The sequence below is a fragment of the Labrus bergylta genome, chromosome 3, assembly GCF_963930695.1.
Source record: "Labrus bergylta chromosome 3, fLabBer1.1, whole genome shotgun sequence".
Lineage (NCBI taxonomy): Eukaryota > Metazoa > Chordata > Actinopteri > Labriformes > Labridae > Labrus > Labrus bergylta.
The window spans coordinates 33,367,406-33,391,268 of NC_089197.1; the positions used below are offsets into that span (position 1 = coordinate 33,367,406).

The 23,863-nt window shown below is 40.3% G+C and overlaps 1 protein-coding gene across 2 annotated transcripts in view; it reads right to left on the minus strand.

The window, feature by feature from the left end:
* The window catches only part of cdh8 (cadherin 8), a 115,405-nt gene that overhangs the window by 28,544 nt on the left and 62,998 nt on the right, over positions 1-23,863 (minus strand). For both annotated transcript variants that reach the window (XM_020653600.3, XM_020653601.3), the window contains exons 4-6: positions 14,909-15,028; positions 4,706-4,873; positions 4,277-4,464 (exon numbers count right to left, since the gene is read on the minus strand). In XM_020653600.3, the coding sequence (XP_020509256.1) occupies positions 4,277-4,464; positions 4,706-4,873; positions 14,909-15,028 (476 nt within the window). The remainder of the gene's footprint in view (positions 1-4,276; positions 4,465-4,705; positions 4,874-14,908; positions 15,029-23,863) is intronic.

Below are 23,863 nucleotides of genomic sequence, written 5' to 3' on the forward strand. Positions count from 1 at the left end.
AACGACATTCCACATTTGAGTGATTTATAGCGTCTCTCCACAGACGCTAAACCAACCATGACTGGAGACTTTAGAGCGCCCATCCATCAGTCATGTGTTTAATTCTATCTATGCAAACATCCCTCACCAAGCAGAGCATTTACAGACTTAAGAGTATAGAATACATACATGCATAAACAGCATGTGCTCTGCTATCTTTGATGCCGTGTCTTCAGATCTCACGTTGATTTGGTGGGATGTCCTTGAGCTACAGGGATGTGTCTAAACATGCTCACAGGTCACATGGTTATTAAAATGCAATGCTGTTTTTGAGTGAACACTTCCATGTTGGGGAAATATGGGATTGAGTGCTTTAAATGGCTACAGGCAAGCAATGATATGCAGGCCCAAACGTCTAGCTTTTTACCCTTCAGGAAATATCCAGACTGCAAGGAATCAAAAAATCACTGAGATCTTAATTTCAGCAGCAGAGCACGTGTCTCAGCCTCTGCTTCGCCTCCAAATTAACCGATGAATAAAATGCTCTTGATTTAAACACTTGCTCCAGCAACATTTCCTTGTACTTCGCAGTGATCCGCAGATGTCTTTGCCTCAAGGTTAGAGATTCAGGATTTGTGACAGGACAAGCGGTGAGCTTGCTCTCCCTTGAGCAAGGCAATTAACCAGCAACTGCTCAGCTAAAGTAGCTCTGGGGCCCGTGTTAGGAAAAACTGCAGCTCTTACATGGTGGATGTGTGAGCATTCACAAAGAACAACAAGCGACTGCATGTTTAGTCCATCTGCTCTCACGCTGATGGGGATGTGGGTGTCAGCAAAAGTGAATTCGACCAAAGTTAGAACGAGGGCTGAAGCAATTTACAATATTGTAACAATTTGCCTTGAGCTAGAGCTAAACAGCAAGACTGTAATGTGAAAATAAGATTATGATGTTTGAAAAAAAAAAAAAGAAGGATTTCAGACCTGTTTTCACAGATTGAAATTGTTTACCTCAATTTCCACACACACATGACATCCAGATAGTAGTAGTTTCTTCTTCAGGCAAAACAGTAATGGGAGAGTTTTTTTTTTGATTCTATATGGAAGGGAAATATATTTTTGTGGCTACATAAAAAAAACTGTCTGAGTATTTTAATGTTTCACTTCTCAAAAGGTGATGCACAGTCAAGGACTAGAGAAAAGAAGAATAGTCTTGTGTTTTTAGTTCACCCTGTGTCAATTGACATGCAATGTGAAGCTACGAGCTAACTAGAAGTTTGCTAACATTAGCCTGCTAACAACAATGCAGGACACAGGCAATTGCAGCTCGAGCCTAGGACAGTTTTGGCCCCAGATTGCGATTAACTGTGCTTAATTATGTCGCGTTCCATTTGATAACCCTTCCATGCGAACGCTAGGGTGTGTCGCTGGAGGACAGCGGAGGCTTCAGTATGGGGAATGTGTTGCCAAACAAGAGAGTTACGGTTTCATGCTGGTGCTCAAGGGCGACGTCAACTGGATCAAAAAGTCGCACACTCTTTCTTTAAGCTTCATGCCGCCACAAGCAGCTTGATGCATGAGGCTTCTCTAGGAAGATCCAGAGTTAAACCCAGAGATCTTTGAGTGAACCTGAGGTCATGTGCCGATCAATAAATATTGAAGTTTGCGTAACTGCTATATCAATAAACAATTATTATTATTTATTTTGATGATGATCACTTAAAACCCACTGTTAACTGTCAAAATCCACATCTCACCTCAGTTAGCAAACACTCCCCTCTCATGTATGATTGATAGCAATCCTATACACGGGATCTGAGGACGATTATAATGATTAGTTTTCATTGAAACTGTCAGAGAGCTTATGATTTAACCATATGTTGATCACAGAGGCAGTGCTTAGTGCCTGTGCTGCACTTCACTGTATTCTAATGACATTGGTTTTCATTTCCTCCCCCATGATGTCTGTTAATGAAGTGATTAAAACATTATAAACACCTCTTAGCATAATGCAGTCCAGTTAAACACCATTTAAACTACAAGTGGCCAGTGAGTGTATAGAAAACTAATTAAAAAAATAAAGCAATCATTTAAAGAATGCATATACGGAGCTCATCCCAGTCTGGAGTGCTATTTTAATCCTCTATATGAAACCATAAAGTCAGTCATAGAACTCAAGATTTAAGATGTAAGTTGGGGATCGAGGACGCTTCGGGGGAATGCATAATAAGTATATATTATTAGATGCAACAGATCACAGTTGATCCATGATCTAAACACATTGATCCCAATGGTTTGATCATCAAATTGATGAAAATGTATCATCATGATTCGGAAATACATTCTCTGCCAATAATCGCCAATTTTTAACTAATCCAGCTTAGTTAAAAACATCAGTGCTGAAGTAGTGAGCGTAGACACCACAGAGATCAAATTTAAAGACAGTCTGATGAACTTTCAAACACAAACAGGGTCGTAAAGTGTTGATATTTAATTCATGGTTTTCGTGGATGATTTGCATCCAATGGTTTGTTTGTTCAGTGGCAGACTGCTGTCACAACCCTGCTCCACAGACAGACTAAAGAACTCTTATGTACTCCTGGCTGTAGGATTGTTCAACACCTCACTGTTATGGCAGGGGGAAGCACACAGTGACTCTCAGACTGAAAGCATTTTGCCCAGCTGTCTTAAAGAGATAGCCTCCAGTTGTACATACTGTATAATCATTTTGACATATAGTATGTTCTCAAAATTGCACCTTAAAGTATGCATGAACTCTTTTAAAAATGGCACTACATACTACTTGATCTAGTAAGTATGTAGGGGTTTCTTTAAATCTTGGTTCACGTTAAGATAAACTGTACATATAGGAGGGGGTGGGCAGTGGGTGTTTGGTGTAACAATGTATTATGTCATGTGAGTCTTGTAAGCTGCAAATGGTTGCTTTGAAGTTCCCTCGGGATCAGTATTTATCTATCTCTATCTTTTCGTCTCTCACTCCCACCATGTCTGCATTTATCATGCAGGTACATGCTTGTGGTTGCGTTTGACAGCAATAACTTAACTTTCGTAACATCATCCCCCAACTTGCTTTAATCTATCGGTGTAAACGTATCCACACAGACTCACACAGTGCTTTGTTTGGTTCAAAAACTGAAGATATAGTCCCTAAAAAATGCTTCTCATTTGTTGATTGATTTAACTCACACAACCCATGCAATAGGAGCAGCTAGTGCAAAGATCCACTCACACATCTGCTCAATAAACAGAATGCTTAGGTGTTTGTCAAAGCTCATATGAGATCTTGCTTTGGTTGATCAAAGAAAACTGTTATTCACGGATGGATTTTGGTTTAGTGTTTATAATGTAGAAGAACTTAGTTGGCTGGGGCAGATCCAGAGGTGGCCAGGGGGTGGGGCCTGTGCCCCCATACCTAATGCAAAATACATTTCTTCTCCAACACCAAAAACAGATCCGATCCGTGGCTTTAACTCAATCTAAACCGTGCATGTGTGATCTGTTGCAACCGCTTATTATGTATAAGTCAAAAATAATTCCACTCGCTACTCCCCACTAAGTTCCGCACTCTAATTCATTACGCTGCCACGAACACATTTCACGCCTTTCTAACACACTACCTGAACATAAAAATCATTGCTTGACTTTCATCTCATTTAAATGTATTTTGTCTGTATTGTTGCTCTGTTTTATTTGGTTATGTTTTGCTATTTTGTATCTATTATTTATTTATTTTTTTGTCTTTGTTTGTTTTTTCTCACTTTAGTTGTCATGTCTATATATTCTTGTTTCATTTTGTTCACCTTATCACCAATAAAAAATAATAAGAATAATTCCAAAATAATAATATCATCTAAGCATCTAAGCATTTCTTTCATGAAGTTTAATGATTATTTTTACAGCTTCAAAGTGCGGAGGTTGATGTGTGATTTTTTTTTGGTGCAGTTTTTGACAAATTGGGACAAATTTTATATTTTTGCTGGGACACTACACTCTGGGTTGCATGGTCCTGTTGGGTTTGACCATCAGTCTGTGATGTACATACTAAGCCCCTACCCCAAGGCTCTGGTGAGAAAAACATAAAAAGCCAACTACATATCTGTCCTAAACAAATTTGCGCACATCAATTTGCAATCTGTGGGCACACCATGGGGATGGATTTACAAATGTATTTTTATTTTGTCTTACTTGGACTTTGCTGGGCTTCGTACACACAAAAACAGGCAGAGCAAGAATAGTTAACTGAAGCCATTTTCCAGAGTGGTTCTACAGTCAGCCTTACCCTTTTCAGTCGAAGAATCCCTTCTTGTGTCTGGCCGTCGGTAACAATCTCAAACATGCCCCCTTCATCTCCCTCCACGATGTTGTATGTTGACTTAGAATTCTCGCCGATGTCCCTATCGTTTGCTTTCACCTTGCCGCCCATTTTCCCTATCGGCAGATCTTCAGGGATGACAAACTCGTACAAACCTGTGGGCAGGGGGGAGGGGAACAGACACAGCTCTTTCGTTGATCACATTTAACAGCATATTACAGCAGTACATCATGATTAGACATTACAGCAGTTTGAAGAATTAGCTTCAGCCTTTTGATGAAAAAATCATATTTGTTTTCCTCATTAAGACCAATCAGAGAAATATACTTCAAGCAGCATGCTTTGGTTTTCATCTTAATATGATTTGGGAGCTTTAACGTTTTTGAAGAAACTCACTCTTAGAGAATTTTGGTGGATTGTCGTTGATGTCCGTTAGCGTGACCGTGACAGTCGTCGTTCCGGATAAGCCGCCCATGTGGCCGCCCATGTCCTTCGCCTGAATGACCACCAGGTACTCCTCCCTTATCTCCCGGTCCATCCCGTGGAGGGCAACTTTTATGGTCGCTGGAGGTGGAAACAGTTCATAACACATTAATGCAATTATAAAAACACGAGTGATATCCCTGCACATCACTTTAATGATCCTCATGTGAGTATGCACGATGAAGGCGTGCTGTAACCTTCAAGCCTTACACCCACTCCCCGGCTTGCAATGAATGTTATTTTGGAAGAAAACTTTAGAAAATAAGGATCCCAAAGCAAGCCAAGGTATAGATTTCCCTGCAGGTTAAGTCTCTGAGAAAGCACAGTCTGTGTGAGTACAGCGAGGTGGCCATGCCTGAGCCAGCCCCGGCTCTGAAAATCAGCTGTGTTTGTTTTCCAATGTGTTGCTCCGCCGTCTGCAGTCATTTGTATTCTGATTGAGTGTGAATTATGCTGTCTGTCTTGTATAATCTTGAATATTGTATGCAGAATGGACCTTATTGACTCTGCCACGGCGCTGAATATAAAAAGGGCTCAGCACAGGCATATACGGATAATCCACTCAGGAAACAGAGCCCTGCAGGATCATCAAATGAATATAAAACCCCTCATAAAAGCCAGGCTTTGGCATGACACCCTGCCTTGGTCCTGAGCTGCCTCAGACAATGAGAATATGCTTGGCTATGATGAAAAATGTGGGAGGGGTTAGGATGTTGTCTGTGCCTGCATTTTCTTTCCTTCAGATAGATTTTCCTTCGAGATGCAGCTCAATATCAGGGTCAGTTTTTCTTTTGGAGGTCACGCGCAGCATCGATGATCTAAGCAACTAGAGGGTGTGAAGGAAAAAAAAAAGGGTATTTTAAGCAAAAAAGCTACCTCATCTCATCAGTGAGACTAAAGTAGAGGAAGGAGCTATATTGTAGCCCCATACTTTAGATAATTCAATAAATAAGTATCTTCTACCCTGCTCTTTAATTTGGTTTGAGGCATTATTTTTTGTTGGGAATGACAATTCATAAAACTCTTGACAAAGAAATGGTGCATATGCTGACCATGAGATCAGCACAACAAAATGATATGTAACAGATGGTCACAATAGAGCAGTACTTCACCGGCCAAGACTTTTTTTTTCACATATTATGTCTTGACCTTGTGTTTTATAAACCATTACACCCACCAAGTTAGATGACTGTTTGAACAGTCTTTTCAAATGCTCCGATTTCAAACCAATTAGAAGAGTGTAAAGAGCCCATATTATGCTCTTTTTGGGGTTCGTATATTTAATCTATGTTCCTACTTTTGTACGTTCACAATAGCTAAAGTCCGAAAAAAGTGTCTGTTTTCATGTACTGCTCCTCCTTGCTCCCTCTACACTCTGAGTCTGTCAGCTACACTCTGCTGAGCCCAAACTGTTAGACCCCACGTGGGCCAGGTCTGCTCTGATTGGTCTGCCGATCCGCTCTGTCGTTATTGGTCAGTTGCTCAGCACGCTTCTCGGAAATTTCAACATGAGCTGCAGAGCTTGCCACAATGAGCCAATGGGCTTAGCTCAGTGATATCACACTGACAATGACGCTGCACTGACAAATTTTTATCGAGGGGGGCTAGAACCGAGTGTTACATGCAGCTAATGCTACAGCTAACAGGAAGACGTAGGAGAAGCCGCATTTCCGCAGACTTTGAATTTTTGCACATAGATGTGCCTAAACATGCACAGGACACTAAAGGGCATATAAAACCAGAAAAACCATAATATGGGACCTTTTAAAGAGGTCGCATGAGGACATATTTGACATTTATCGTTTAATATGTGCTCTATATGAAATGTATATGATCCTACATTGTGGTGCTTTTAAAATGTGGGGTAAATTAGAGTCCACAGTGGTCTTACTTCATGTCTGTCTTCTTAGGAACAAACTGTTTGAATGTCCCATAACAGAAGTCTTCATAGACATATTGGGGATTGATAAAAAACCATTGCCCACTGGACAACATTACACAAATGTTTTCTATTTTAACACATGGATGCTTCTGACTCCTAAAATGAATCACAGGCACGTGTTTCAAGCAATCATTATATTTAGTGAATATCTTTAAAAGCTCCTATGAGGCTCTTGTGGTCTGTGCGGACTTTGGTTCCCCCAGTGGACAAAGCAGTATGTAGATCTTTTCCTATACATTTGCAGGAAGTGTTTTCTGACAGTTAGTTAACACCATCTATGTACTAGCAGTCAAACTTAAGAAATAACAGTGAATCTTTGCAGTAGAAACTGTGGACAGTCGGTTAGAGCAGCGTGCTGTTACTCACTTTGCCTGTGAAACGTCCCCCGGCAGCAGTTACAAGCATTAAAAACTACTTAATAGAAATGATCAATGATGTCGCTGATGGTCTTGTTTGCTTGTGTTGCTCATAAAGAGGCATCAGTATTAATTTCAGTCTGTTTCATATCCGACATAAAACTCCTCACTGGAGCTTTAAACGTGGTGATAAAACAAACCTATGTGCTGTTTCAGCTATGAGAGGGCTGGGATGTCACAAACACAAATCCAATAAGAGGATTTTTTTAAATATAGGATTTTCCGTAACAAGATGCCCAATTAGTAAAAACCAGATTATGTTTGAATGTTACACTCATGAATAGAAAGTCGGGCCAGTGGCATTCCATTATGAGTTCTGTAATATGTAAGTGATTCTACAACCCAGTGACCCATTTAGCCTGGAAACACTGAATAAATGAATGTCTTACATGTAAATGTGTCAGATACTTGTGAAAACAAGGATTGGTGAGTACATTTTTATTTTACTTCACATACTGGGTCTACTGCTTCTACTAGTAATAATAGTAACCACGCCATACCTTAAAACTTCAAATAAAAGCCCCTCCTAATTTAAGGCCCAGTCCCTTTTAGTAGCCTGGTGTCTCTGCATGTTTTGACAAGTAAAGGTAGGTGTCGTTATTTCAGCCATTTGGTGTTGATTAGGTAGCAGATTAAAAATATGGAGGAAAAGCAGCAAGACACAAGAAATACTCAAACTTCTGCGCAATAAAGACAGACAGATGCTGGTATGTGTACCAGCCTGCGGCAGGTCGGCCTGCTATCTCAAAAAGCAAAATCAAACAAGTGATTTATGACTTAAAGGTCACATATGATGCAAAATACTTGCATGTTTTTCTAACATTAATCTGTCCTTAGTCTGTCTATAACCCCCTGATTATGAGGGCAATCCATCCTCTCCATCTTTTGCCTCCTCCACTTTTCAGAAAACGTGTGCTCAAACAGGCTGTCTGGCGATTTTCCCTCTGTGACATCACAAAGGGCAGTAACCCCTTCCCCAGATGGGTGACACTCCCACAGCTAGGTGTTTGTTCTGCCCTCTGAGTCTGCCTTTTCACCATAAACAATAGCACATGGTGAAAGAAAGCTCACATCTAAAAGGGCATGTTCTAGTACAGCTCACTTGCATTTAAAGCTACAGACACAGAAACAGCCTGTTCTGAGCAGGGCTGAAATAGAGGGGTTTAACAGCATGATCAAATACAGGATCAGAGTAGATTTGAAGAAATAAACTTCAGAGACATTTTTTGTGGAGCTCTGAGACTTATTTAAACTTGTCCAAAAGGTGGATAATATGTGACCTTTAATTTGTTTATCGATTTCATAACTTTGAGCACTGTCAATCATATGTTCTAATGTAGATTGAGAGTTCTTTAGTCCTTCCCATCTTTGCTGTGAATAAGATTAGTTTGAAAATAATTACAAGCCTGTCTCGTATTGATGCCTGTCACAAAAAAGGCAGGGTAATTTCATAGACCAAAGTAAATAAAAGTCTGGGCTCTTAATTGAAGTTTTGAGGTAATGATAATGTTGTCAGTACAATTAAAGAGTTAAAAGATTAAACAAATAAGGCAGTCCTAGAAAAACATACTCTAGTACTCTAAGGGTGAGTAAGCAGGAGTGGGAAAGTATTTATTCTTAAGTAGATTTCATTATAGGACCATTCTTAAGGCATTGAGAAACGTGGAGAATCATCTCATTTGTCCTTGGACCACATGGAAGGACATCTAAAGGACATGTTTTGTGAACATAAGTGTATCATTACAACAAGATACTGGATTCCATTTCTAAACCATGCACACACAGCCAATTGAATAAGCGGTTTTATACAACACCCTGCCCTCTAGTTCTCATGTTTGCTGAAGTTTTTTTTCTAACTCTACAAGCTGTTCTGTATCGGTGGTCCAACCAGTGAAGTCTCATAACGAGTTTGATTTCAGCATGAGCATCAACCAGGTGGGCCCACCTCTCCTGGAGTCACACAAACAAACGGGTCCATAAATAGAAGAGCAACACAAACAAGTTGCTCGTACTTCCTCTTTCACACACGCACACAAACACGCTTCAGTCAGCCAGCGAAGAGCAACACTCATCTCTGTTGATCATCGTTAATTATTCAAATTAATTCCTAATCACTGAAAAGGGAGGATAGACAAACACTCATTTCCATAGATATTTGCCTCAACTTTTTTTTTCTTCTTCTTTCCACCGACCATTAACCAAGTGATGAATTGGGGCAGGATGTTTATTTATTTATTGAATGCTTTTCATTTCCAACGCGGCGTCGTAAGTGTCAAACGCATTCTAATGGTTGTTTTCCTCTCACCTTTTTATTTTTCATTAACATTCATTAAAACATCTGGCTCACTTGAATGAGCCATCTGCATGTGCTCCGCAACCACACAAAGCATGAATGCTAATCCTTAAATTGTCCGTTCAATTGGGTTTTTTCTAAAGCCACGTTTGGTGCCGCACATGCCTCGTGATGGCGACGCCTATAGAAGCGAGGATGAGCCGCAGTTCTATTTGTTGAACTTGGTCCTAATTATGCACATTCATTTGGAGGCTCCCTCTCCGGAAGCTTGTTTATTGTGTTGCTGTTTTCCCAAATTGTGAGCAGTCGATTTCCATCTCATTTCTTATTAATGTAATTTCACCATTATTTAATCATATTGCTTACAGACACGTGTTAAAAAGTCAGCTGGAAAAGCAATTAAAGATCCAATCTGGAATCTGTGTGGAGATAACTTTATGCATGACGATGCTGCTGACGAGTTTGCCTTGTGAAGGGAACAAGTAATTATTATGGTTGTTATCGTCTTGAATTCATAAGGCAGTGATGCTACACGGCAACATATGAGTAACTGGTCCATTTAGCATTTAGGACGGCCAATCAGCTGAGGGAAAACACGAGACTCCAGGATTGCTCTGCTCTTATGAGTTGTATAACTTTGAGAATTTAATCATGTATTTCCATGAGCTCATTGTTAACCCCGTACACTGTATCACTGATAATGCTTTGAACTGGCAAAACCAGGACAACCATTGATGCATCTTATTGAAACAGACATGCTTTTGTCCTCGTCCAGCCTCATGTGCAGCCCACACTCCCTTCTCTATCAATCTTTTATGTCATTATATTTTACTGCTCGTGGTAATTCTCACAGTGTTTCATAAAAAAAAGAAAGAAAACAGCTGTTCCAACTGCTTCCCAGACTCATACAAAGTTATCATACTTTACGTACTTTATGTAACTGTACCTGATTTCTTTGGGATCGCACTTGTGTTAATCTCTTTTTTTGTGCACAGTGTGAAGGTCTTAGCTCTGCTTCAGCACACCGGTGTTTGCCTCACCTACTTTCAACATAACTTAACATGACTTAAAACTCATTTAAAAATAGAAGTCTGACTTTTTTTGTTTTAAAGTGAGTCTCATTTATTCTGACTGTGTTCTCTTATTAAAGTCACAAAACACAAAAGAGCTCTGAGCAGCTTTACCTTAAATGACCTCAATTATTATGACTATAATGTATGTTCACTAGAGTTCCTGCGTCACTGTTGCCTAGCAAGAATCTGGTCTAATGGTTATTCAATTCCATAGCAAAGCTTTTACCTGGCTTAAACTTTCAGCTGAAACAAAACAAGAAAATACCCAATGCAGCGTTAAAGTGAGCGTACATTGTTTGACATTGAAGCATGAATTTTCATACATTTTCAGAATGTGAGGCTTACTGCATTAAATGTGGGTTTGAATCTGACCTCTGCCCTTTGCTGCATGTCGTCCCCACACTCTCTCCTCCCAATGTGTCCTGTCTCTCTTTGTAAATGGTAAATGGACTTGAGCTTGTATATTTCTTTTCTAGTCTTCTGACTACTCAAAACGCTTTTACACCGCATGTCACACCTACACATTCACACACTGATGGCAGAAGCTGCTATGTAGTGAGACCATCAGAAGTAACTAATCCCATTCATGCGCATTCATACTGTGGCAACAAAGCAGCGGAAGCAATTCCGGGTTAGGTGTCTTGCCCAGGGACACATTGGACATGTTGCTGCAGGAGCATGGGGAACGAACCCTCAACCTTCCGGTTGTAAGTTGATGAGTCTACCAACTGAGCCACAGCCGCTCTTCAGCTGTCTTATCTCATGAAGGCAAAAAGGCCCAAAAGATTTAAACAAAATAAAAAATTCTGTCTACGGGCACAAATAAATAATCTAATCTAATGTGTCCCATAAACGTCTCTGAGATTGCAGGTTTGATATTTTTGCCATTTTGGGGTAAATGCATTCCATACTTATCCATGAAGGGTTGTTAAAGAGCCCATATTCTGCTCTTTTTGGGGTTCATATATTTAATCTATGTACCTACTTTTGTACGTTCACAGTCTGAAAAAAAGTGTCTGTTTTCATGTACTGCTCCTCCTTGCTTCCTCTCCGCTCTGAGTCCGTCAGCTACACTCTGTTGAGCCCAAACTGTTAGACCCCACGTGGGTCAAGTCTGCTCTGATTGGTCTGCCGAACCGCTCTGTCGTTAATGGTCAGTTGCTCAGCACGCATCTCGGAAATTTACCGAGCGTTACATGCAGCTAATGCTACAGCTAACAGGAGCAAGTAGGAGCGGTTCCGCAGACTTTGAAGTTTTGCACATAGATGTGCCTAAACATGCACAGGACACTTGGAAAACACACTAAAGAGCATATAAAACCAGAAAAAGCATAATATGGGACTTTTAATATGCTTTGAATGTCATACTGATTATGTTTTTTTTTTAAGATGTTGCTTCCTTAGATCTTTATTTTACAAAGGACATGTTAGGTGAAATCTCTTTGATCTCATATCTGCAGCTTTTTGGTTGTTGATTGATGAATTCATTTTCACGTGGATGAAAGAGTCAATGTCTGGACGTTGCATTGCATTACACTACAGAACTCATTTGTAGTTATTGTAGTGAGGAGGCTGTGGCGCAGTGGTAGAGTCGGTCAGCCAGAAGGTCAGGGGTTTGAATCCCACCTCCTGTACTCACGTCACAGAGTCCTTGGGCAAGACACTTAGCCCCGAGATCCTGCCGCTACACCAGTGGTGTGCGAATGTGGATGATTGAGAATAGTTAATGCTAATGGCTACTTTACATATAGCCTCTGCCGTCAGTGTTTGAATGTGGTGTGAATGCAACCTGTAGCTTAAAAAAACAAAGCTTTGAGTGGTTTAGAAGACTAGAAAAGTGCTGTCCAAGTTCATTTAGCATTCAGAGTGACTGTTACAGCTAATAGCTAAGGAATTCCAGTAGTTTAAGTGCCAATGCATGAAATAAAAATCTTACTTGTTTTGCATCAAGCTTAACATAAATTATAATTTTAAGTTGCAGTGCCCCCAGTGCTACACAGTTGTTACCCCGGTGTAGTGTTTATGTTATGGAACATAAGTGTGCAGCTGTGGAGGGGAGGGAGTAGAGAAACGGAGCGAGCCTGGGAGTCAGCGTTAACAGCAGCCTCACGCAGCGATAATCTACAAGCATTTTCCAAAAACAGATGGGCTGAGTTACCTGCAGTCCTGCTGTTGTTACACAACTTTTTTGAAGCAATAACTAACATTGTCAGCTCCCTTTTAGCATGAATTTGCTAATGTGGTCCCTTTTGGGCACGCTGAAAAGAGGTGAGGTTACATAATGATGTAGACATTTACAAAGTGGTGAAAAACACACTCATCGTCAACGTGGTTGTCTGATAAGTGTTTGTTTTTTTTCCCGCTAGAAATCCTATTCCCCCCCCCCCCTCAAGCAAATGTATGCATGTTTAGGCTAATGCACGGGGTAAGTTAACCTCATATGGGCCAGCAGGTGGGGAAGCTGTTGAAGCTTCAGCCTGGAAGCTGTACAACATGAGCTACCTGCTGGCACTGCACACCTCCATTCAAAACACACCTTTGCTCTCTCTACGACCCCATCCTGAGGTCTGAGGGGAGCTGAGAATATGGGGATTTTTAAACGCAGTCTTAAAACTCATTTATTCAGTCTGGCTTTTATATAGTGCTTTCTATAAATTCAAATCTTAACATTATTGTATTGTCTTTTTTATCCTACTACAATTTTAAATATTCTCCTCCTATGTGTTAATTTTAATATCTTGTTTCTTTTATGTGTTGTATTTTATTTTTTATTTTTTCTATATGTATTTTTTTAATTCTTATTGGTGTGCATTAGTCTCTCAATGATTTTATAAACTACTTTTTCATCAATAACTTTTCTGCACTCTTGTAAAGCACTTTGAACTGCAATTTAATTAGTCTGAAAGGTGCTATATAAATAAAGTTTGATAGATTTTGCCTTTATTGTAGAGGCAGGACCGTGGAAGAAGCCGAAATCAGGCACAGAGAGAGTGGGGAATGTCATGCAGGGAAAGGAGCCACAGGTCAGATTGGAACCCAGACCACCCACTTCAAGGACTACAGCCTCTGAACATGGTGCCCGTGCCCTAACCACTTGGTAACTTCCACTTTTTTAAATGTTTTATTAAATCCACAGTATTTGCAGCACAAACGCTCATAAACCAATTAACATTAAGCTGTAAATGTAGCTGTGCTGTACATGAACTAATTCACAATATATAACAGATACAGATGTAGAACCTTCCATCCTAAACACCAGCTAAGAGGAGCGACTGTCGACATACAGCGGAGCCTTCATGCATATTCATGTAATCAGGATATGGATGTCTTGTTGATGTTTCATCTCATGTTTGGATTTCACAGTCTGACATGTCCGTGTCGAGAAAAACACAACACTCATCTAAATATTAGAACAGGTTTGTGCTGTTTTTCGGTCATTTAAGGCAGACTATAGGTTCAATAGATGAATGAGTGTTTGCTGCTATCCAAAAGGCCTTTGGTTCCATTCAATTCATTTGGTGTTAGTTTTTACATTCAACCACGACAAAAAAAAAAGAAAAACATTCACTGGAGGAATGTCCTTTTCCATTTTACTTTCATAAGAAGTAGAAACAGAACAGTTTTTTTTTTCTTACCAAAATGTTGTTTATACGCAATTATTTTTTGTTACTACTTCACCAAAGAATGTGTGAACTTTTGACACCTTCTGACATACTTACCTGCTTGACCTGGGGTGACTTTTTAAGCTCATTTATCTACATCGAAGGAGGTAATGAACAAGAGACGGATGTTTGAATACTGAAAGGTTCTGGCCTGATGTACCTCATCTTGTCTTTAAGAAAAAGACTGTACTGGAGTAATCCTTAGATCTAATCACTGACTCACTGTAAAGCCTATTTCTCTCCTTTTTGTCCCATTATGGGCGTGGCGCTCATTCATTACATTTTGGAATACATTAAGCTCTCCATTGGTTAGAGTCAGACAAAGGATTTGCGCGCTATATTAATAGCTCCCATTAAATTTAATGAAGCACCGCTTCGACCTCTCAGCGATCTTCGCCCGGCTTTGACAGGAAAACAATGAGTAAGAGCATAAAGAGCTTTTCCTGTCATCAGAGGTGTCCTTCCTTTGTGTTTTTTAAAATCGTAGTGATCACATTGGATCTCTGTATTTCTGTGTGCAGCATTTAGTATTCTTTATTAAGCATAATACATTGGATGGTTGCTGTAGTGTATGTTAATTCAATGTGTTTCTCAGGCTCAAAATGACCTTCAGTGTCTGCTCTGTCTTCTTATCACATTAAAGATGGGAGAAAATAACACAAGCCCTCACAATGTCTGTGCAATAAAGCTTTCAATTCAAAAACACCAGCAACCACATAACAGCACTTACCTGAGTTGGAGTCTATGGAGAAATACGGTTGTCCCTCCAGTATGCTGTAGACGAGTTTAGCGCTGTTCCCGTACACAGGATCATCAGCATCAGTGGCTGTTACCCGGGTAACAGGGGTACCTGCAGGGCAGACGGGCAAAGTTATGAATTGTAACTCTATAGGCAATCATCTCTACGTCGCTGTGAACTGAGATTCGGAAGTGCCGAGCCAATCAGGATGAGACGATTCAGCTCACTGTGGGGTTGATTTGTCTCCTGTCTCATCTGTGTCAGACGTGCTTGAAACTTGTAAAGCATACCAATAGTTTTACTCCGAAGGATCAGCAGTGTTGAGGACAGGAGCGGATTTAACCGGCACATTTTTACTTTAGTAATAAGGAACAGAAAGAGAATGATTGAGATGTAGGGCAGCTGAACCTTGTGCTTAACTTTCTGGACAGTATGATATTTTCAATAAATATGAATGGGAATGGAACCTCCCTTTGATATACAACTCAGTTTCCTCAATAAGCTGTGACATCCTTTAATGATATAGACGATGAAATCCCCAGATTCTTTGCAATTTCATGTTGAAAAAACATTATTCTCAAAGTGTTGCACTACAGTAGTCTTCATTGCAGACTTGATCAGAGGTAAACCCCTCCATACAGGTACACCTCAGAACGACTCAGCCTCTCTGTGATGCTCTTTTACACCCTAACATGCTACTAACCTGTTGCCAGTTAACCTGAAAAGTTATCACTGTTGTTGGTCTAAAATGCCATCATGTCTTTTAGTAAACATTTCACAACTTTCCAGTCTTTTCTTTCTTCTGTCCCAAGTTTTTTATTTTTTATTTGTTCCTTGCATCAAATTCAAAATGGCCACATTACATTAAAACATTAAAAATATCTCAGTTTCATGACATTGATATGTCATGGTGACCCAAAGGAATGCAGTCCTGCTTTACTCCACTGAGCCAACTAAGCACAATCAGCTCATTCCTTTCTCCTGGCGACTTAGACAAAGTCATGCATGCATTCATTTCTTCCGGACTCGACTATTGTAATGCCCTTTATTCTGGCATGAGCGGGCGTGACATCCAAAGGCTGCCATCATTCTCAACGCTGCTGTCAGGCTTTAAACGAGTACCAAGACAAGTGACCACATTACACCTGTCCTTGCTTTCCCTTCACTGGCTACCTGTGAGTTTGAGAATTGATTTTAAGATTGTGTTGCTTGTTTTTAAAGCCTTAAACCGTTAAGGTCCCACCCTACATCTGTGATAAGTTGACTCCCTATGAGCCTGACTGCTGACTGAGATCCTCCAGCAGGGCCCTACAAGTGGTTCCTAAAACATGACTGGTCCAGCTTTATTTACTATTTTAGCTTCATTATTTGTGTGTTAAAGTGTTTTTTTATAATTAAAGTTATAATTAATATTTGTATTCTTCTTATAATCAATAATACATTTTTTTTAATTTCGAACGTCCCAACCTCTTTTGGAGATGGGGTTGAAAAACAAATTGCAAGGCCTCATTTTTGAAAGTAAAATGCTGTTTCTCAAATGGGTACAACTAATGTAAATAAAACACAAATACTAAGAGACCTTCTATTACTAAGAAGCAGCGGCTGTTGGTCGTTGGTATTCTTGGCTGTTTCTCAAGCGGTAGGTCAGGGGTTCGATCCCCAGCTGCATCACATGCCGTAGTTAAAAAGTGTGCTTGGGCAAGACTCTTGACCCTAAATTGCTCCTTTTGCTTCTTCGGTGGCGTGTGAATGTTTATGAAAGGATGAGTTAATACTGATGGACACTTTGCACGGCAACCTCTGCCATCACTGTGCGAATGTGTAGGTGTGACTTGTGGTATTAAAAGTGTTTTGAGTAGTCAGAAGACAAGGAGAGCGCCATACAAGCTCAAGTCCATTCACCATTCACCAAGTCCATTCAGATATTTAGATGATGTGCTGTTTAACATTTCAAATATTTGGAGTGGGATTGGACATTTCGATATTCTTTCTCTACCCAAAATTATGGAACATCCCCAAATCAAAAATAATAACGAAATATAGTTTTGCTCTTTTCTGTCCTGTATTTCAACCAGCCTGTGTACCAACCAATAGATTTGATCTTTATTTACCACTACCCTCCCCACATGCCCTTAATTCTTCTTCCAGTTGTGTGTCCAACAGTTCTGCCGTCAAAGTGTCAATTACTTGACGTATATGTGAAATGACTTCAGATCAAATACTGTATAATTGTTGTTTGGACTAACAGGCCAAACCAGACATGTCAGCTTTGATTAGCATTTAGCTCCTTGTAAAGCTAACAATCGTCATGTTACGTTAGCCAGTGTGCATATCAACATGGCAGTGATGGATGTGTCTCACACTCATTTAACCATAGCAAACCTTTACATGCTTTTAACAGCTATTAGTCTCTAAGAGCGCTAATGTGGGCTACAAAAAGGTGTGCTGTGTTGTCTAACAGCACTCTGATGAAGGTCAGAAGATGATCCAAAACGTCTTGAGCCTTTTCATTAAGAGCAAACATCATCACTTACGAAGAAAAAAACACCTTTTCATCGTGTCAGGAGTTTGTCCAATTAAAAGTTGGATGTCTTCAGTGAAGCTGGTAGTTAGCATGAATACATGTTTGTATTCTTGTACTGCTTAACGAATATCTTCATTCCTTTAACACTGAAGTAATTAGCCCTTACCTTCACACAAACAATGAGGCTCTTTATTAAACCAGCACTATGAAGAGTTTACAGAAAACCTGTGCAAGGACTCTCATGCAAATGCAGACTCAAAGCTAAACGCTCAAGGCAAATCGCTAAAAAAGAAGCCACAATTCAGTCCACCATTCACAGCTCTATTATACCGCATCAGCGGGGGAGAATGCACTGAAAAACTGAATATAAAGAGACTATTCCCGCAATTAAACTCATCCCTTTTAATTCACAGTGACCTAGCATCTTAACAGTCCTCAGTGTGAGCGTATGTGTGTGTGAGAAAGAAAAAGAAAAGAGAGGCTGACATGCTGACAGGAAGCTACAGATGGTATGGTAATTGTCTCTGTGGAAGATGTTTAGAGGTGTTCTGACATCAAAGAGCGATGTCCCTGGTCGCAGACGGCTCAGGTCCTGCCACGGAGACCTCAGTCTGTCCACTGCAGAGGAAAGGGGCTTGTAGTGAGCATCAGCTATGGTTATGACCATAACTTGATTCAATCATGTTTTAAAGAGCCCATATTCTGCCCTTTTTGGGGTTCATATATTTAATCTATGTACCTACTAAAGTATGTTCACAATAGCTAAAGTTTTAAAAAAGTGTCTGTTTTCATGAACTGCCGCTCCATGCACCGGCTCGCTTCTGACTCTCTCTCTAAGGCTCTGAAGTGCCCACATTCAGAGTCCTCACGTGTGCCAAGTCTGATCTGATTGGTCGGCCTGTCGGCTCTGCCGTAATTTGTCAGTCGCTCAGCACGGTTCTCGGAAATGTCACGCCCCTTTTACCATATTGGGAAGTTAATGGGCGTGCTGCCCGGCTTAAATGTTGATGAATACACACAGTCAAAGTTCATACGATTTTGTATGAATGGGCATTATAATCCCAGTTTGTCCGGCCTAATGTTTTCAAAGCAATGCCTCATTATTAACTCATTTATAATATTACAGTAATTCACACATGAAACATAGAAAAAAAGAAGAATAGACCAAGCACTAAAATATAGATTTATTGAATTGCACTGGGGTTTAAAAAGTAAGAATTTGTGATTTACAAAGAACTTGTTTACTGATATGTGTGCAGCCCAGGGGGTGACTTATGATGCTTTTTACAGAAAAAATGTATCTAAACAAACTTTGGAGACAAATATTTTATCTTCAAAGAAAACTATTGTAGTATAACCACTGCAGAAAATAAAGGGTCTTTCATAATGATCTGCACCTTTCTTCAGATCCTTGCTTTGGAGCTTTTCCTTGTCTTTTCTGACGTCGGGTACACGTGTCAGCCATTGATTAATAGTCGCTGCCGTGTCTGTGGTCTTGTAACAGCAAAACAAAGCAAAAGCCACCTTTGCACTCTAACTGGAGAAGCAGTTTCACTGTTGCAACCCAATTATTTCACAGCGAGAGAGCCTCAAGTGCTCCTCTGGGACCGAGGTGTTCGAGTAATTCATCGTCTTATGATGACCCACGCTGTTGTGTTGCCAAAGCTTACCTTGTAAATTCCATAGTGCTTGTTACACCCCGTGCCTTTTGCAGTGCTTAGATCACAGCAGATCAATGAGCTCACTTTCTTTCTGTGTTTCTGCTCGCTGCGATAGCACCGGCAAAAAAAAACAAAGAAAACTGCATGTTATAAAGTTGATGTCGGCTGCTGATAGAGTGTGAGTTTTCTCTCCTTGAATTTACTGAACTGCCACTCAAGTTATACCTATACTCTAAATTTATGCAAACTAAATTGTGAGACTGATATTCCATTTCAGTTGCTATTAACACTGTATATCTCTGCATTGACTGCACCCACCATAAGCACTGTGTGTGTGTGTGTGTGTGTGTGTGTGTGTGTGTGTGTGTGTGTGTGTGTGTGTGTGTGTGTGTGTGTGTGTGTGTGTGTGTGTGTGTGTGTGTGTGGGGTTGTATATCTCATATTTTTGGTATCTACACATCATGACTCCTCATGTTATCCATGTGCACTATGCACAGCTCTACCTGAAGGCCTGGCATTATGTGGAAATGTCCCACAAACATAGCTAGGTGAGTGAATTATCAAATAAATTGGTTGACAGTATGTAAGAACACATAATTATATGAATTATATCGGAAAGATGTGCACAATAATCCAAATTGGCGCGCTCGTGCAGTCACGCTGAGAAGCGACTCCCGTCCTGTGTGCCATAGGTGTTTGCCAGTTGTCAAATGAACAAAAATGAGAGACAGCTAAGGAAATTGCACCTTCTCTTTCTGGAGATACAGAGTCTTATCTGCCTTAAAGTTAAATTACTACGGCTTCACAGAGAGGAGGCAGCCATCTACACACCCTTAATTATGAAAAGTACGTTCGTACTCCTAAAAGGTGTCTGACTGTTGCAAAGAGACTTTATAAATTCAGTTAAACTATGGATTGAAGTGGGGGAATTGAAGGGTGGGGGGGGATTTTCATAAAAACAGTGGAACCGCTGAAGCATGAAATAGCTCCTTCTTTCTTTCCCTCCCACTGGGGCAAAATACTCCTCACCACCCCTGATAAAAAATAAAAAAAATGGGGGATTAGGAAAGCCAGTGTTTTGGTCCTGTTTCAAATCAGTGCAGATTAGCTCGTCCTTCCCCTTGATAATGCGCAGAAATTTTTCAGGGACGCTGCAGAAATAGATGCAGCAGTCAGGCCGGGCAATGGGGCGCTGAAGAAACTGGATTTTAGGAGGAATATTGTCTCTGGCTTTTTATTTGAAGCCTGTAGCATTGTGGCGATTACAATAATAGCAACACAACACCTATAAACTTCCAGGGATGAAACGGCTGAATGGTTGCTAAAAACAGATACCATGCAGGGAGAATTAGGTATGACAAATCCTGCGACGGGGAAATGGAAAATGTTTACTGGTGATGCCACCAATGTCCTGTGCAATCTACCTCTTTTAACCTGAGTGAAACTAACACAGCGTTCTTGGTCGGACCTATTAGAGATGTGCAATCATGCTATTTCCCGTCTAAATGGATTAGTGTCACTTTACTCTCGCTGTCGAGCAGATGCCCAGACACTAAACGATTGCGTATAACCTTTTTCCCGGGAAGCTCTGTTGGTTTGGGCAGTAGCCCACAGAGTGACACGCATTAAGCATGCATGAAAATACAGCCTGCATTTATGGTTGTTTTCCCACGCTAAGTGTAATCTCATTAATCACATCCTGAAGTTCAGAGGATTTAATACCATACTAATAATTTAAACACACAGCATTTCCATAGGATTCCATTACTGTCCACAAGGCATTTATGACCCGTTTACAGCTGTTGTTTTTTCTTGGTTGAGGGCCTGTGGTTTCTGAAGGGGTCCCGGAATAAAGACATGGGGGTCTAGCCTTTCTATTTTATCAACTGACAGAAATAATAGGGCACCCACTTCCTATTTACTCTGTACTCTGGCTCAGTGATAGCAAATCAATAGGAATCTTCCTTGAACCAGAGAGGGGGATAAATTGGTGGATGCAGCCCGATGTGACACACACACACACACACACACACACACACACACACACACACACACACACACACACACACACACACACACACACACACACACACACACACACACACACACACACACACACACACACACACGCTGTGGAAGGACACTGCAGCTTATTTCTGTAACGCATTATCCCAAAAGGCAGTTTAATTTCTATAGGCTGCTTATTTCCTTGGATGTATTGCAAGAATAATCAGACAGTGGAAGGTCATAACGATGTAGCTTTGAGTCATCACAAGATGCTCATTTGCAGACACTAAATGTACACAGCAGGAAGGAAAGGAAATGAATCAGAAAATTAAACTGAAAAACTGGGAGCAGCTGTAGCTGCACATATAGATTTTTTTTTACAAGCCAGAACTCATAATTTCTAAGACTAAAACACCAAAGTTGAGACATCCAGAAAAAACTATTACATATGACAAAGTATGGAAATTGATAAACTTTAAGGCATCCCCGTCCCAAGATTCAAAAAGTGAAACACCGTGTGATGTGCTCCTTAAAGTGAAACATTAAAATACTTTACAAAAAGATACAACATACTTTGAGATTTTCTGCAAAGTGCAAACCCTGCATTGACTCTTGAGTACAATGTTGATATGCACAGAGGTTGTATTTTCCAGCTGATCTAACACGAACATGAGCAGCTTTTTCTTCTTCTATTTCCCAGAATTCCCCCTCAGCATGCATAGTTCAACTAAGCAAAGCACACCACAGGGAGGCTCTTTCAGCTCGAGTACCATCATACCTATAATCATTCCAAAAAAATAAAATAAATGTGTCATTATAGTTCATTTACTGTGGCTCGGGTTGCTAGACTTCTCCACCGTATCCTTCCATCAGAACAAGCATGGCAGCTGTGAAACATCTCAGCTCGGCTCGCCTTGGACCGACTCAGAGGCATGAAGGCTAGAAGACAGGGGGCATTCATATGTATGCAGGCACTGAGCCATGGAGGAGGGATATCACTGAGGCATGGGGAGAGCTGTGGGCTGCATGAGGCACAGGGCTAACAGTGCCCTGCTGTGAGCCCTACCCGGGTAAAACAATACTGTTTATGTCTGACTGGCTTTACACTGCGGGGGTTGAAAGAGAGAGGCAGAAACACGGGGAAATATGAGGGAAGAGCGGCAGTAGTGCACATACAGCACAGTGTTTTTAGAGGTTTTATTGCAGCTCTGAGGTACAGGTGAAATAAATATTAGCTCTAACAACGTTGTCTTTAAAGAGTTGGTTGTCAGGGAAAATCCTTGCAGCTGTTCCGAGGGTCCGGTGCTTTATGTAACAACCAACCGCTAACACTAACAGCTTGAAAAGTTACATGCTGCTCTCTCACAAAAAATAAACTAAGATTGCTACGTTAGTCAATGCCTTTACACTTAGGGTTAGTTTATCTCGTTCTACAAAACATATTAACACTTAGTCCTCACACACTGCTCAAAGCAAGAAGCTATAAAGTACAATCAGTTACATCAAAACGTTTCAGTAAAAGTTTGTGTAAAATCAGAATTAAAAAAAAAATGTTATATCTGAAAGTCTTGCCTTTGAACGGAGCTTTTCTCAAAGTTATACTTATTTTGTCCAAATTATGTTTTTTTTTTAATGATCTAATACCATTGTTTACTTTATATTTCTGTTATTTCTACACCTTTGGTAAGCAAGCAAGAGGCATGTCTCACTTTATATCTGACAAAGATGAGGTAAGTCGTTTTTTCAGCTGGAAAAAAAAAGATACTTTCAGAACACAGTTAGTGTAGAATTACAGATGAGTTACGATCGCATCAGTAACGAACTCACAGGGGCATGCTTCTAATTTCAAACAACTTTGTTTAAAATGGTTAAGATTTTAATCTCTTACAGCATCGTGCTATAGTGGTGCAGATTGTATTTTGTAAATGGAGCGTTAGCTTCAGCATCATCATTTTTTCCATAGAGACAGAAGAATGAGAGTTTAGACAGAAAGTGACATCATTACTTTAACTGCTTTAATGTTAAGATTGGCTTTGCCTTGCTCACTCAACCCTTAGGCTCTACAGCTGTCGAACGCAGTTAGCAAGGTCACATCACAATCCATGTAGCATTTACTTCAGACCACAAATTGCTCAATACAAAACACGCATGCAATCTAGACTGTGCAGCTTGTGTAAAATGTGCCATTATGCTGCACCCATGTGTTAGACGCTATGGGATTATATAGCTCTTTTTTCTCCCTAACATACATAACAACATTTCTAAATGTCTGTAGGTTTCAGAAATACTGTGAGCCCTTCTCAGCTCCGTATACTCAATGTATCAACCCCCCTCCTTATTTTGAGAAACTGTTGCAAAAAGGCTGTTAGGAATGTAACTAGCATTCAAATGTTTCATTCACTTTGGTTAATTGTATATTGGGAAAATCTACACAGCTGATTGGTCTCTTTTTGCATGCTCTTGACAGTTCTTCTGTCATAGAATCAAGTAAAAGGAAGTCTATTATTTGGAAATTGCAAACTTCAGAATACTGTACAATCATTGGCCAGATTCATGTCATGAAATGTTTTTGGTTTTTTTCTTGTTTGCTTCCTGTAGCTGTCGTTTAGATCAGGACAGCCTTCAGTCCGTCTGTTCAGCCATCACAACTGTCACTCATACAGCAATGGATTGCAAACTAATGTAATGGTGAAAAATGTAATAATGCCTCCCATGGCAATGACTGTTTAAATGAGTCCAGCCTTTCACTTAGCC